At 37.9% G+C, this 14,712-nt stretch overlaps 1 protein-coding gene across 3 annotated transcripts in view; it reads left to right on the top strand.

Moving 5' to 3' along the window:
- The window catches only part of AFG2A (AFG2 AAA ATPase homolog A), a 338,616-nt gene that overhangs the window by 148,093 nt on the left and 175,811 nt on the right, over positions 1-14,712 (top strand). The window contains exon 16 of one of the 3 annotated variants that reach the window (XR_010345335.1): positions 5,107-5,147. The exons of 1 other annotated variant lie outside the window; for it this stretch is intronic. Coding sequence is in view for 1 of the 2 variants with exons in the window: in XM_064383733.1 (XP_064239803.1) it covers positions 5,107-5,178 (72 nt within the window). In the remaining variant the exon portion in view is untranslated. Of the gene's footprint in view, positions 1-5,106; positions 5,240-14,712 lie in introns of those variants that run through there. One more of the 3 variants, XM_064383733.1, reaches the window with a different exon arrangement.

Here is a 14,712-nt window from a genome sequence, read left to right as displayed (position 1 = left end):
CATAGTATGCTTCTGAATAACCTGAGAAGAGTGTTACACAAAAGGAAATGGCTGGCTGATTCCATGGAGTAATAAATACCTATCTGTTTGTCATTTTGAAGTTAAAGCCATTGCTTCTAATTTTAAACCAACATTTTTTTTTTGTCTTATCTTTCTCGCCTTCATAACATGTATTTGGCCTTATACAGCTGTGAAAATTTATTATACAAATTGGTTTGAGCATATGTAACCTATGAACACTTGTATTCTCACTTAGCATAGAGTTTTATATTTCCTGGGTAGCATAGACCCATAAAGTTTTGGACACTCCTTGTATCTTAATAGAATGATGAAAATGATTCATTAAGCCTTTCTTTGATGAAAGACAGAAACCATAGAGCAATGAAGGTATTGGCATTTCTGATAAAGTTTATATATTAAAGTCTTATGGTAGCCTATAATAAAGAGCTTTTTTGGAAAAATTGAGATTCAACTTTTGTATTATACTTAAGTTTTGTTACTCCATCAGATTCCTCCCTTCCTATGTCTTATTCATCACAAATTTACTTTTTTCCCTTAAAAAGTAGATCAAGGGCCGGGCGCGGTGGCTCACGCCTATAATCCCAGCACTTTGGGAGGCCGAGGTGGGTGGATCACGAGGTCAAGAGATTGAGACCACCCTGGTCAACATGGCGAAGCCCCGTCTCTACTAAAAATACAAAAATTAGCTGGGCATGGTGGCACGTGCCTGTAGTCCCAGCTGCTCAGGAGGCTGAGGCAGGAGAATTGCTTGAACCCAGGAGGCGGAGGTTGCGGTGAGCCGAGATCGCGCAATTGCACTCCAGCCTGGGTAACGAGCAAAACTCCATCTCAAAATACAAAACAAAACAAAAAAAAAGTAGATCAAATATAGATAGCCAGGAAAGAATGAAAGATCAGTTATAATAATATAGTGAAGATATTTCATGCATACTTAAATATTATACAAGTATTTTTTATTATTATTTTAGAAGAACTTTATGAACACTGTTAATACCAAAAATTGCCTTAAATTGTTATCTATTAAATGAATGTATGGCTGGCTGACTGAATGAATGCCTAAATTCAGAACTCTGGACTCCAAAGTCTTTTAGAGCCTCCCTTTGAGTGCAAACTGCTCTTCTTGGTTTTGGAAATGTTAAATTAAAAGATAGCCTAATACTGGTATTGTTACTTTCTGTAATTGTCAAGAAGAAGTTATAGTGTCCTCCTGAATACAAATAAGAAGATAAAGAAAAACAAAAATAATTGAGTTAAATTATTAATTTTTATTTATGTGTTCCTCAGATCCTTGAGATTAAAATTCAAGCAGGGATGCAGTATTTTTTTGAGTTACGTATTAGAGTCTATGACATTAGCATTCTCTATCTCAAGCAGTAATGCTGCCAAAATGGTTCTTGATTTAAGGATGTGATTTCTTTTATAGTCAGTATTTTTTAACATATCATATTTGAGTCTTGTAAAATGTAACTGCTTCCTTCTTTCACACATCAGTTTCACTTCCATCAGAGAGAATAGTGATATGAAATTATTTTGTCTGAATGGTTGGCTAAACGTACAAAGTGTAGAAAGTAGAAACTTAAATACAGGCTAATGGTTTTTTTTTTTTCTATATCTGATTCCAAAGCATTAACAATTTTTTTTCTGTTTCCAGACCATAAAAGCTTCTTCCAAAAGTATCCACAGGCACAGAAGCTCTGTTTAAGTTTTCCCTACGTGCTTCCTTTTGTTGATATTTTCATTTTTTTCCAAAATGAGTTTGCTGTTTAATTTTGATGAAGTATATATCTATATATAATCTGAAGGTTTTTTTTTTTTTTTGAGATGGAGTCTCACTCTGTCGCCCAGGCTGGAGTGCAGTGGCGTAATCTCTGCTCACTGCAGCCTCTGCCTCCTGGGTTCAAACAATTCTCCTGCCTTAACCTCCTGAGTAGCGGGGATTACAGGTGCACGCCACTATGCCCGGCTAATTTTTGTAGTTTTAGTAGAGACAGGGTTTCATCATGTTGGTCAGGCTGGTCTTGAACTCCTGACCTCACGGTCTGCCCACCTTGACCTCCCAAAGTGCTGGAATTACAGGTGTGAGGCACTGCGCCAGGCCCTAAAATCTGAAGATTTTTATTGCTTGGATTTGGAGGGTAATTTGAACATTAGATTTTAAAAGCTTATACTTAAGATGGCCATTAGTAGTTAAATCTGGTTTATAACTAATCTACTGTAAATTTAGTTAATAGAGGTTGGTGAGGAGTCATTCATATATTTATATTTCCTGTTTCATATGTTTATAAATATTTAATGAGCATCATTGGCTTTTTTTCTCCAATGTATTTGGATTCAAGAAATTAAGGGTCTGTATAAATACTTATTTTTCTGTGTGTGCATTTTGTGTTTATTTTCATTGGTTTTGAGTTTGACTTAATATATACATGTATATTTAAAAAGGTGATCTTTCCAAAAGCGTTGCTTGGAATCTTTGCTAGGAGGATGAATTGGATGGAGAGGGTTGCTTGCTTTACTATTTATTTTCCCAGAAAAAAAACAAGGAGATGGGAGAAAAATAACAAAAACAAATCCAGTGTTTTGGCCTGGAACTGAATTGTATTATCTGTACTGTCAGTTAGAGCCTTTGCTCACTTTCCCAGACAATCTCTACAGGGATTAAAGCTTCCTCCTGAATTAGTGATAGCTTTTAGTATGTTCCAGCCTCATATCCAGTTAATATATATACATATATATATATATATATATATATAAAAAATTTGGCTGTACATAGTTGCAAAATGCTCACCAGTTTAACCTTTAGCAACAGTGATTGCGCTGATAAACAAGAGTGTCAATAATTAAAGGATTACAGATCACTTAGATTTTATTTTCTGTTTTCATATGTAGATCCTGTTTTCATATGTAATCCCCCAGGTTAGGCCTGATTTTGTTATGGGATCTTTGGGATGTTGCTTTTCTGACCAGCAACCTCTGTGGCTAGTGGTCCCTCTGCCCAAGTTCGTGTCCTGCATCTTGAAAAAATGAGGTATGCAGACAAGTGGAGGGTGAACAAGATGAAGAGGAACTTTATTGAGTTTTAGAACAGCTCAGAGGAGACCTGCAGTGGATAGCTCCTCTCTGTAGGCAGATCGTCCCTTCAAGTGTTCAGCTGTCAGCAGAGAGGAGGCCTGCAGTGGGTGGCTCCTCTCTGCAGGCAGGTCATCCCATTGAGTGTTCAGCTCTCAGTAGTGAGGCAGCCTGGAGTGGGTGTCTCCTCTCTGCAGGCAGGTTGTCCGGACAAGTGTTCAGTTCTTACCAGAGAGGGTAGCTTCTCTCTGCTGCTGGTCATCCTGTTTGCAGCTCTCAGCAGAAAGCAGGCCCCAGAGAGGGTAGACTCCTCTCTGATGCTGATTATCCTACCCTCAGCAGAGAGGGTAGCTTCTCTCTGCAGCCAATCCTCCCATTGGCTCTCTACTCTGCTCTGGCTGAGGCCAGAGCTTTTATGAGCTTCAGAGGGGAGGAAGTATAAGCCTGCGGAAAAGGCACTGCAAGTCCACTCTGGTCCGCAGGGCTGGCAGCCTGGCCCCCAGCCTTCAGGTCCTCCCTGGCCTGAAGGTAGGGCCTCACCAGTGACCTGCCCCTTCCATCCCAGGAAACTGTCTGCCTCCCATTGCCCCCCATCACACCCAGGCTGCTCATGCCCATGCCAAGGAGCATCCATGGGCCAGCCCAGAGCTGCCCTCAGCCCCATCACGACTTCCCTAACCCTTTCTCCCACTTGTCACCCAAAGTCTGGGAGGCCCTAGGTGGCAGGGAGCTGCAACAACCCTGGGATTGGGGAGAGGCCAGGCAGTAGGAGCAGACACCCCTGAGCCTGCTGGTGACAGGGCACCCTCCTGGGTCCTTGAGAGCACCAAGAGGCCCAGGCCCACAGTCACAACCCAGGTGGCTGCAGCCGCTCCTGGGGGAGCTCTTGCTCTGCCAACTTGAAAGGGCCAGAGTTCCCACCAGTCCCTGGTTCGGCAGAGTGTGCAGCCTTGACTGTGCCCCTTCTCTGCATCTTCCACAGTGGTGGCAGGTGAGATTCAGGTGGCACAGCACAAACAAACCCGATGATCCTAGGGCCAGTTCCATGAGTCCTAGTGGTTACACCTTTGGCCAGGTGCTTGTGGGCCATCAGGACATGGCAGGGAGCTAGGTCGAGGCTGCAGTGGAGGCTCCAAGTTCGTCCAGCCTGACTATGTGAGGGTGGGGCTGCTCCTGCTGTCCTGTCTGCCCCCTTGCACCCTGGGGCAGGGCTCCAGGCAATCACTGGGCTGGGCTGGTTTCCAAGGCAAGGATGACATTGCCACAAGTTCCCCCTATGGGCCCGGCTCTTAGTGGCTGCCTGGGGCTCTCCCCTGGTGCACCTGAGACCCTGCTGAGGGGCACCTCTGGGAACAGATCACGGGGCCCCAAATCCAGCTGCTGGGAGCGCCAGGCTGGACAGTCACCCTGACTTGGGGTGGATCCTGGGGATGCAGCCTGGGTGGCCTGCGCTGAACCTCCTGCCAGGCATAGGAACCTACAGCCGCCGGCAGCATTGGCACTGCAGCAAAGTCACTGGCCAGGTCTGGGAAGCGGGTGCCCCTCCCACTTTCCACCCAAGACCCCCGAAGTACGGCCCCAATCTGCTTTCAGGCCCAGCCCCCTGCGCTCCTTGCGCAATCGTGGCACAGGCCTTGGTCCAGCTCTGCCTTGTCAGACCATTCTCTCTCCTGCCTGTGGGTAGCTTCACCCAGCCGCACGTCAGTGGCTCCCAGGGGCAGGCTCCCATGACATCAGGCCCCGGGTACCGTTCGCCTTGGAGTCCACCTGAGGATTCACAGCCTGCACCCGCACCCCACCACAGCTGGCACCATGGCAGCGGCCACTTTGGATGGCTCGCTGCTGCTATCAGTTTGAATGGTTTATATTTTGCTATCCTGGTTAGTTGAGAAGAAAATCATGGACGTATGGATATACAGTGATGGATAAACTAGCAATTCAAGAGTTATTTTGAGGACATTTCTTTCTTTTTTTTTTTTTTTCCAATTTTTTAAGACAGAGTTTCGTTCCATCTTCCAGGCTGGAGTTCGATGGGGCGGTCGGTTCACCGCATCCTTGACCTCATGGGCTCAAGCGATCTTCCTGCCTTAGCCACCAAGAAGCTGGGACTACAGGCGAGTGCCACCACTCTCAGCTAATTTTTAAATTCTTTTGTAGAGACAGGGTCTTGCTTTGTTGTGCAAGCTGGTCTCCAACTCCTGGGCTCACGCGATCCTCCTGCCTTGGCCTCCCAGAGTGCCACCGCACCCAGGCTTTTTTGAGGACATTTCTCTTTTCAGAAAAGTTATAAGTGTTTTGACCCTGCATGAAAGTTTAAAATGATAGAATCATAGAAACTAAAACAACAAAAAGCCTCAGAAGATTTTTTTAAACCAAACAAAAATTATTGGAACCAGCTTTTACCTCAAGCAGTGAATGAGTTACACAGAAAGTTGGTTTTTCTTTTCTTAATGATTTCTTGTAATGGGGATTTTACACTTTATTATTCTCAACCTCCCTCCAGGTCACTTTTGGTTGTTACAACTGGAGGAATGATACTGGCATCCAGTGGGTAGAGGTCAGGGATGTTACCAGGCATCCTATAATGTACAGGAAAACCCTCCCTGCCCCACAACGAAATATTATCTAGCCCAAGTAATGCTGAGATTGAGAAACCCTTCTGTAAATTGTGGCTTTTTATCTTGATGGGAGTTTTTCCAAGTAGCTACATTGATGTTTACAATGCTTTATAAATAAAGGGAGATTTTGGTTTGTTTGTTTGAATTACTAATAAGAGATAAAAGAGGCTTTAGACACTGATTTTGGGATTTATGGATGCAATAAACACAAGCAGTCTTCGAAAAATGTTCTTGGAGACAATATGGTGATCTTGTGATACAAGGAACTGGAAAACATTTTATTAGAGAAGGACATGAGAATTTTGTATTATTTTTTACTCTTTCATGGACATGAAATGAAACTTCTTCTTTGTAGGTTATGGTGTTGTACAGAATTATTTCTTTATTTGTGAATTAAGTCATTTAATAAAAGTGATCACAATATCTCAGATCAATTACCTTGGTAGAATATCCAAGAACCTGAAGCTCTGGATTCACTTCCCTTTTGTGACTATAGTTAATTTATTTAATGTCCAAACCTCAGTTAACACATCTGAAAAGTAGAGTTATTACAAACTTGTCAGATGGGCATTAGTTAATTTGTATTTGATGATTTGTATTGACACTAAACTGTTCAGATGTTAAAAGAAATGATGTCTAGTCTTTGATTGCTGAACCGCAGTGTAAGGAGTAGGTGTTTCTTTGTTCATATCACAAAGGAAGCTCTTGAACCTCCGTTTTTAAGCATTGTCTGCTCGGTCACAGTAATTTGCAGTAGAAGGATGTATGTATAACCATGCATATATAAACACAAACATACCTAGTGACTTGATGGTAGGGAAGTTAAGGACTTACAAAATGTGTTTCCATTGCTTTCCAGAGGTTGAGGTTGAGGTTTTTGGAATCTGGCATACTGATAGTACCCATTATGGGACCATGATCATGTGGATTTAGTACATGAGATAGAGCATATAACATATAAACATATTTAATGATATTCATTGTGCTACAACAGAAACAGACACTGGAGAGTAAATGTAAATGATCATATTCCCACTCTTAAAAATTCACAAGTCGATGTTACTTTTTAAACGATTATGTTGTCTGCCATACTACCCACAGTCCATTAACTAACTGAATGTGTGTTGTTGAAAAAGTTCTGTTTTCTGTAAAGGAAGAGAGGTAGAAAAAAAATGCAGATTGGAGTCACAAATCATTGCAAGTCACTTTACTTTTGTTTCCATGTTTAAGAAGAATTAGTCTCTTTGGTGGAGACAGACAAGAGATCTGTATTCTATCACCAACAAAAGTCATCTTAGGGTATTTTTTTTTTCTTTTTTTAATTAAGGGACCAGCCAGGGCTATGCAGCTAATATAGAGAAAAATTCAGACAAGAAATTGGATCTTAGATGGCGGTGGAAACTGCAAAGTTTGATGATCTTGTAGAGATTGTAGTGTATGAAATAAATTGTTTCACTTATAAATGGAAGCAAAGCAATAAACTTCATGTTATTCTATATACAACTTTAATCGTTGTTTCTTTTCCTTCTTTTTTTTTTTGAGACAGAGTCTCGTGCTGCCACCCAGGCTGTAGTGCAGTGGCGCCATCTCGGCTCACTGCGGTCTCTGCCTCCTGGGATCAAGCAGTTCTCCTGCCTCAGCCTCCCGAGTAGCTGGGACTACAGGCATGTGCCATTACTCCCAGCTAATTTTTTTGTGTTTTTAGTAGAGATGGGGTTTCAACCTGTTGGCCAGGATGGTCTCGATCTCCTGACCTCATGATCTGCTCGCCTAGGCCTCCCAAATTGCTGGGATTACAGGCGTGAGCCACTGCACCTGGCCTGTTTCTTTCATTTTTTAAAAGGTATTTTGTTAGGATGGTAGTTTGAATTGCTAACATATATATGTAGCTCAGAGATTAAAACTGTATAGAAAGAGATGCATGATAATACTTTCTTCCTTCCACCTCTGCACCCCAACCTTGTCTCTTCCACCTTCCTTTTATTAGTCTCTTATTTCTTCTTCCAGTGTTTTTTTTTTTTAACACAAGTACACAAATATATGTCTATATGTTTGCAATACCCATTTCTCCCAGATATATACAATGCAGGGAACTATATATACCCTTCAGTACTTTGCTTTTTTAATTTAGCTCTGTTTCTTGCAGATCTTTTTCTCTCAGTAAATGGGTAGTTTCCTCGTCCTTTTAAAGGATGCATGGGTACAGAACTACCATAGTTATTCAACTACTCCCTTATCTTATGGACTCTTAGGCTATTGTCAGTCTTTTGCCATTACTAACAGTACTACAAAGAGTAATCTTGTCCAGGTGTCGTTTTGTACTGATGTAGCTTTGTGGTAAAAGTGGGATTGTTGTATTATGGGTAAATACATTTGTAATTTTGTTAGATACTGTCATATTTCCTTTTATAGTGGTTCTACCATTTTGTACTTTCACCAGTAATTTTGAATGTCAGGGTTTCCAGCTTGGTATCAGAAGTTAGTAGTTAAATTAAAAGGTTAAGTAAATAATCATTAAATGTTTTATGTCAATTATGTTTAATGATTTTGTTTTAACGTAAAACAAATATAATTTTCTTAAGAATAGTCTGCTCATTGGAGCTCTGTAATATCTCTTTTCTAAACCACATTGTATTAATTTCAGTGTTTGGCATCTATGAAGTAGAGTGATAACTTAAGATACTCCGAGGTACCTTGAGTAACTCCATTCTTTTACAGCTGTTTTGCAAAACCAAATTTAACAATTAATAGTTACTCATCTTTACTGAATCTTTCCTATTTGCCTTTGTTTTCTCAAAAATAATATGTTTATTTGAATCACATAATTTCAAAGTCAAGTAATTGTTAAACTAGAATTTTGGAATCAGTATTTTTTGCTCATGTTTTGTTCACTGGTGAATCTCCTTGCTTATTATGGTTTCTCACCATATAAAGTGTTTAGTAAATTTTCATTGAATGGAACAGAAGGAAAAGAGGTAGTATGGAAATAGACTCAATTGATTCTTGTTATGCATCCAAAACAAGAAAACAAAGGTTACAAGAGTAGGAGGAGGAGGAGGAGGATGGCAGAGGGTCTTCTTATCAGCCAAGATTTTTAACCTCCCATGCCGAAGAGTCTAGGAAGTGACATATTTTGCTTTCCAGTCTCCTAACTTTCTGTTCTTAGACATAAAAAATTTATATCAAATAGAGATAGGGTGGGTCCATCTTTTTCTCTCATTTTGCTCTCCTTTTCAAATTTGTTTATTCTTGAAAATTATAACATGTCTTGCCAAAATTGATTGGTTTGATGTGCTGTGACTTACAGAGCTTCAGACCAATTATAATGATAAAGGTTCAGTTTAGATAGTAATGTGCTTTGAGGCCATAATTATGGGATATTTCCTTGAGTGACCAGTAATTTTTATGTCTTCTGCATTAGTGCGTTTTCACACTGCTAATAAAGACATACCCAAGGCTGGGTAATTTATAAAGGAAAGAGGTTTAATTGACTCACGGTTTAGCATGACTGAGGAGACCTTAGGAAACTTAAAATCATGACGGAAGACTCCTCTTCACAGGGCCGCAAAGGAGAGAATGAGTGCAAGCAGGGGAAATGCCATACTCTTATAAAACCATTAGATCTCATGACACCTCACTGACTGTCACAAGAACAGCATGAGGGAAACTGCCCCCATGATGCAATCACTTCCCATGATGTGGAAATTATGTGGTTTACAATTCAAGATGAGATTTGGGTGGGGACACAGCCAAACCATATCATCTTCCAAACTCACAGCATTTAGCATCAACACTGACTAGCTGTTTCAGTTTTGTCTTAATTATTGCAAGGACTGGTCAAGAGAATATGTTTGGAAATTAATCATTTATGTTGAGGAAATTATTTTTAACATTTAAGTTTTTTATTAACATAGTTTACATATTTAAATTTCTGCCTTTATATTTTTTGACATTCTCTATCTTCTTTCCATACAACTCCTCAGAGAAACTCTTAGAAAAAGCAGTAATAATTAAGGGCTAAAGAAAGAGCTTTAGTGCACTTGTGACAATCATTTTATCCATTACAATTAACCATTAAAAATTAGTTAATATTAGTTACCTAATTAAAATTAGTTAATATAGTATCATTACATATGCTGCCATCATCTATGTGGCCCTCTGGGAAGACTGAGTTTTGGTGAATGAGGGTTGTTACTGTAGTCAGATTCTAGATACAGTCATGTGCCACATAACCATGTTTTGGTCAACATCAGACTGCATGTACAAATGTGTCCCATAAGATTATAATGGAGCTGAAAAATTCCTATGGCTTAGTGACATTGTAGCCATCATAATGTCATAACCATTATGATATGGTAACATAGTGCATTACTCTTGTGGTGATGCTGGTGTAAACAAACCTGCTGTGCTATTAGTCATATAAAAGTGTAGCACATTAAATTTGTATAGTATATCATACTTGATAAGGATAATAAACAACTGTGTTACAGGCTTATGTATTACTTACACTATACTTTTTATCATTGTAATGAGCACTCTGCTTATGGAAAAAATTAACTATAAAACAGCCTCAGGCAGGTCCTCCAGGGGATATTCCAGAAAGAAGGCTAAACATAGGAGATGACAGCTTCATGTGTATTATTGCCTCTGAATACCTTCCCAGGAAACAATATATAGAGATGGAAGACAGTAATATTGATGATCCTGATCTACAGGCCTAGTATATGTGTTTGTGTCTTCGTTTTCCGCAAAACGTTTAAAAAGTAAAATAAATTAACAAAATTTAAAAATAGGAAAAAGCCTATAGAATAAGGATATAAAGAAGAAAATGTTTTTGTACAGCTGTATGGCATATTTGTTTTGACCTAAGTGTTATTATAAGAGTCAAAAAGTAAAAATTAAAAAGTTTATAAAGTAAGTTACAGTAAGCTAAGATTAATTCTTGAAGAAAGAAGAGTTATAAACTAAGTTTAGTATAGTCTTACTGTCCTGTGTTTATTATAAAATCTATAGTGGTGTACAGTAATGTCCTGGACCTTCACATTCACTCTTTGTTTACCCACTGACTCACCCAGAGCAACTTCCAGTCCTGCAAGTACTATTCCTGGTAAGTGTGCCCTATACAGATGTACAATTTTTTATCTCTTATACATTATTTTTACTGTACCTGCTCTTTGTTTAGATATGTTTAGACACACAAATACCATTGTTTTACAGTTGCCTACAGCATTGAGTACAGTAACATGCTGTACAGGTTTGTAACCTAAAAGCAATAAGCTATATCATGTGGCCTGGGAAGGCTATACCATCTAGGTTTGTTTAAGTACACTCTGTCATGTATGCACAATGACAAAATCACTTAAGGATGCATTTCTCAGAATATATCCCCATTGTTAAGTGACACATGACTGTATTTTGTTCTGTAACCTTCTTGGCCAAATACACTATTTTGAGTCAAATTCCGCAGACCTTTTTGTTTCCTCTTAAAGTATAATGAACCCTTTCCTTTTAACTTATAAAAAGATGAGTGTATTCAAGGCTGATTGTTTAGAAACTTTGGGCAGATTTGATTTTTTATTTTAAATTAGCTTTGTCACAAGGATATTATCACCTTATGTCTTGAAGCCCTGACCCAGCACTCATTGCACTCTTCCAATTTCACTGCTGGATTTTGTTTGATTATTTGTTGTTTTGCTGCCTCACTTATTTCCACATATCACCCTGTAGTTTCAATATGTTAATTCAAAACTTACCCATTTTGGTATCTAGGATAATATTTAGATAATCAGGTATTTGCTCAGGTTATGTTGCTGAGAAAGAGATACATTTGTTTTGAGATACATATATTCATTTTAACTGTACTCCTCAACTTACAATGGAGTTCCTTCCTGTTAAAGGTATGTTAAGTTGAAACTAATGTAAGTCAAAAATGGATTTAAAATACTTCACCTACTGAACATCATAGTTTAGCATAGCTTACCTTATATGTGCTCAACACTTACATTAGCTTGCAGTTGGGCAAAATCGCCTAACACAAAACCTGTTTTATACTAAAAGTATTGAATATATTATGTAATTAATTGAACACTGTACTGAAAGTGAAAAACAGAATAGTTATATAGATACTCAAAGTAAGGTTTCTACTGAACATGTATCATTTTCACATTATCACAAAGTTGAAAACTCCAAAGTCAAATCATTTTAAGTAAGGGACTGTTCATTACTTATGATGTCTAATGCAGTGGTAACAAATGAAAGAAAATACCAGGAAGAAACATTTTTGACATCATATTGATAAACTATTTTTTCTATTCATAGGACTATCTTTTTGCCTTTATACTAATCTCCTTTAATAAATGGAATAGAAAACTACTCTTTTTTTGGCCATGTCATTTGTTTTTTTGACAGCGTATTAGGTTGTAGATAGTATTTGGAAATCCACATCTGCTCTTCATCCAGATATGTTTGTCCTTCTTACAATGTAGATAAAAATGTACTTTGTATGTTAGCTTAAATTGTCATTTGTATTATTTTAGCAATTTTCATTTCTGAAAGTTGACCTTTTAACTTCTTATTTTTGCAGGGAAAGCTTTTATCAGAGGAACTTTTATTATTGTTTTTCAAAAGGCAGTAGCCTCAGGAAAATCTATTTTACTTTAGTATGAAAGTGAAAAACTGACATTTAATTGCAAAAGCTATTTAAAATATCATAAAATGTAGCTATTGCTATAAAAATGTGTTCATGTAAGAGACCAGAGCATAATAGAGCATAAAGCAGTGGTTGGATGTCCACAGGCAACCAACTGTGGTAGTCAAATAGTGATTAAATTTTTGATAAGTCTTGCTGCTTTTTTTTGAAATTTTATTTAATAATATTATATGATGTTTTTCATTTGAAACGGAAAAAGATGTTACCAAGCTCTTGCCTATTTAACTTTAGAGAGAACTTAGTTTGGTTTATTCAGTTAGAATGTAATCAGTGTAGCACTTTAAACTTTAGCACTTTAATTATTCTACAAATACGAGTTCTTGATGACCTTTTATGTTTTTCTAGTAACTATTAGTGTTAACATCTCATGTCAATTTTTGGTAACATTTAGAGTATGTAGTCATGAAGAAGAATAGGCCTTACCCCAAAATATCTGGTATACTCTGCAATAAAAATAACATGTTCTTATCGGACCACTGCATACCTGACGTGTATTTCACTATTTTGTGAATATGAGTTTTAAGAAGACATTTCTTTATTACGATGTTTTTTAAAACTGAAATTATAGTGTCACAAAATAGTTAACTGTCACAAAATAGTTAACTTGGGTCAGATGCATCCAAATGATTTGCTCTATAAGTGGATGAATTAATTGAATCTAACTTCAAGTATTATACTTCTTTTGACAGAAATTCTTTTGCAAAGAAAATGTAACATAAAATTCAGAAATTATTATTTCTCTGGTTTTGTTTGGTGATTCTAAAACAGTCACTCGGAAATATACTACTTTTCCGTGAGTTCTTACCAACACTTTTACCTGGGGTATTTGAATATGGTCTCCTCTTGAATTGGATGCTTGATTCCAGATATCTTCACATAAACAGAGTATGGAAAGTCTATACTTGTGTGTAGAGGAAGCAGTGGATCCGCTTTGAAATTTTTTATGAAATAGTACATAGGTTTTTCTAGATAGGTGTAGAAAAATGAGAAGTCTTGGCTAGATGGAGCTATCTCTTGGGACTGGCCATCTCCAATAGAAATTTAACTTCTAGTTAGCAATTTGATATTAAGAGCAATATCAAATTGCTTTCAAATATGAGGTTGGAAACTGATTTACAGAGAAACTTAAAACAATTTGCCATGAACTTCCTTATGTATCCCCATCATTAACAAAACATAGCTTGACTCTATTATTATCTGCTACTCCTTTCCTACACTGTCAATGACATTTTTTCCCCTAAAGTTAATTGTTCCACCTAGTTTTTGTAGCTCATCTCAATGATTAAAATGTTAGCTCCCTAGGTTCTCCTTACTGACCAAATGTATTAAAAGTGAATTTGTGAAGGTTACCAGTGACTACTGAACAAAATTTAATGGTTTTGTTTCTTATTTTCTTCAATTCCATAAATTTTATCCTACTAAGTACCTGTATGTTGAAACCCTGTACCCTATTAGCTTTGATGACATGATAGTTTTCCCTTCTGCTAACTCTGAGTCCAGTGCTCTTTTATTTTAGTGGAATTTGTGGCACCTTAATTCTGACTATCATGAGAACAGCATGGAGGTAACCACCCCCATGATTCAATTGCCTCCCATCAGGTCCCTCCCATGACATGTGGGGGTTATGGGAACTACAATTCGAGATGATGGCAAATAATATTTGAATTTTTTTTCAAATATTATGGCAAATATGGAAAATAATTGAACAAAAATCTGAATCCAGTCCAGCCTCCAGTTTTGTTTTTTTAATTTAAAATTTGAAATCTCAGTTCTTTTATCTCAATTTCTTTTTTCTTCTCTATTACCATTGCTATTCTGGTTGACTTATTTCCTTTATTGCTGCAATTGCCTCTTGACTTGTTTCTCAGCCTTCAGTCCCTTCCTCCACCATTTCATCTTTATTCTGTTTCATAGTATTCTTCCTGAAGGAATGATCTACTGCTAAGGAACATATAGGGACTCCTTGTTTGCCTCAAGTCCAGATCTTCATTCTGGCTTTTTTAGTTTGCAAAAGTTGCCCCTACCCTATACAGCAATCTTACCATTATAGTTTTTCTGTTTTCACTGAACAATTACCTTTTATCTTGGCAATTATATCTTTTGGTAATTATGTGATCTACATGTACTATTATTCATTCATTATTTTCTCCCAGCTTTTGCTTATCTTGTCTCCTCCTCATTAATCTAAAACCATGCTCATTACTTTTTCTTGACTGCCTGTCTTAACAGCCATTTCCACGAAGTTTTTATTTTTCAGTTTTTTGTTGTTTAGTTTTTACTAAGTTGGCTCTACAAATC

Source organism: Aotus nancymaae, unplaced genomic scaffold (assembly GCF_030222135.1).
Source record: "Aotus nancymaae isolate 86718 unplaced genomic scaffold, 86718_ANA_hifiasm-v0.15.2.pri h1tg000033l, whole genome shotgun sequence".
Classification (NCBI taxonomy): Eukaryota; Metazoa; Chordata; class Mammalia; order Primates; family Aotidae; genus Aotus; species Aotus nancymaae.
This window is presented reverse-complemented; position numbering and strand designations above follow the sequence as displayed.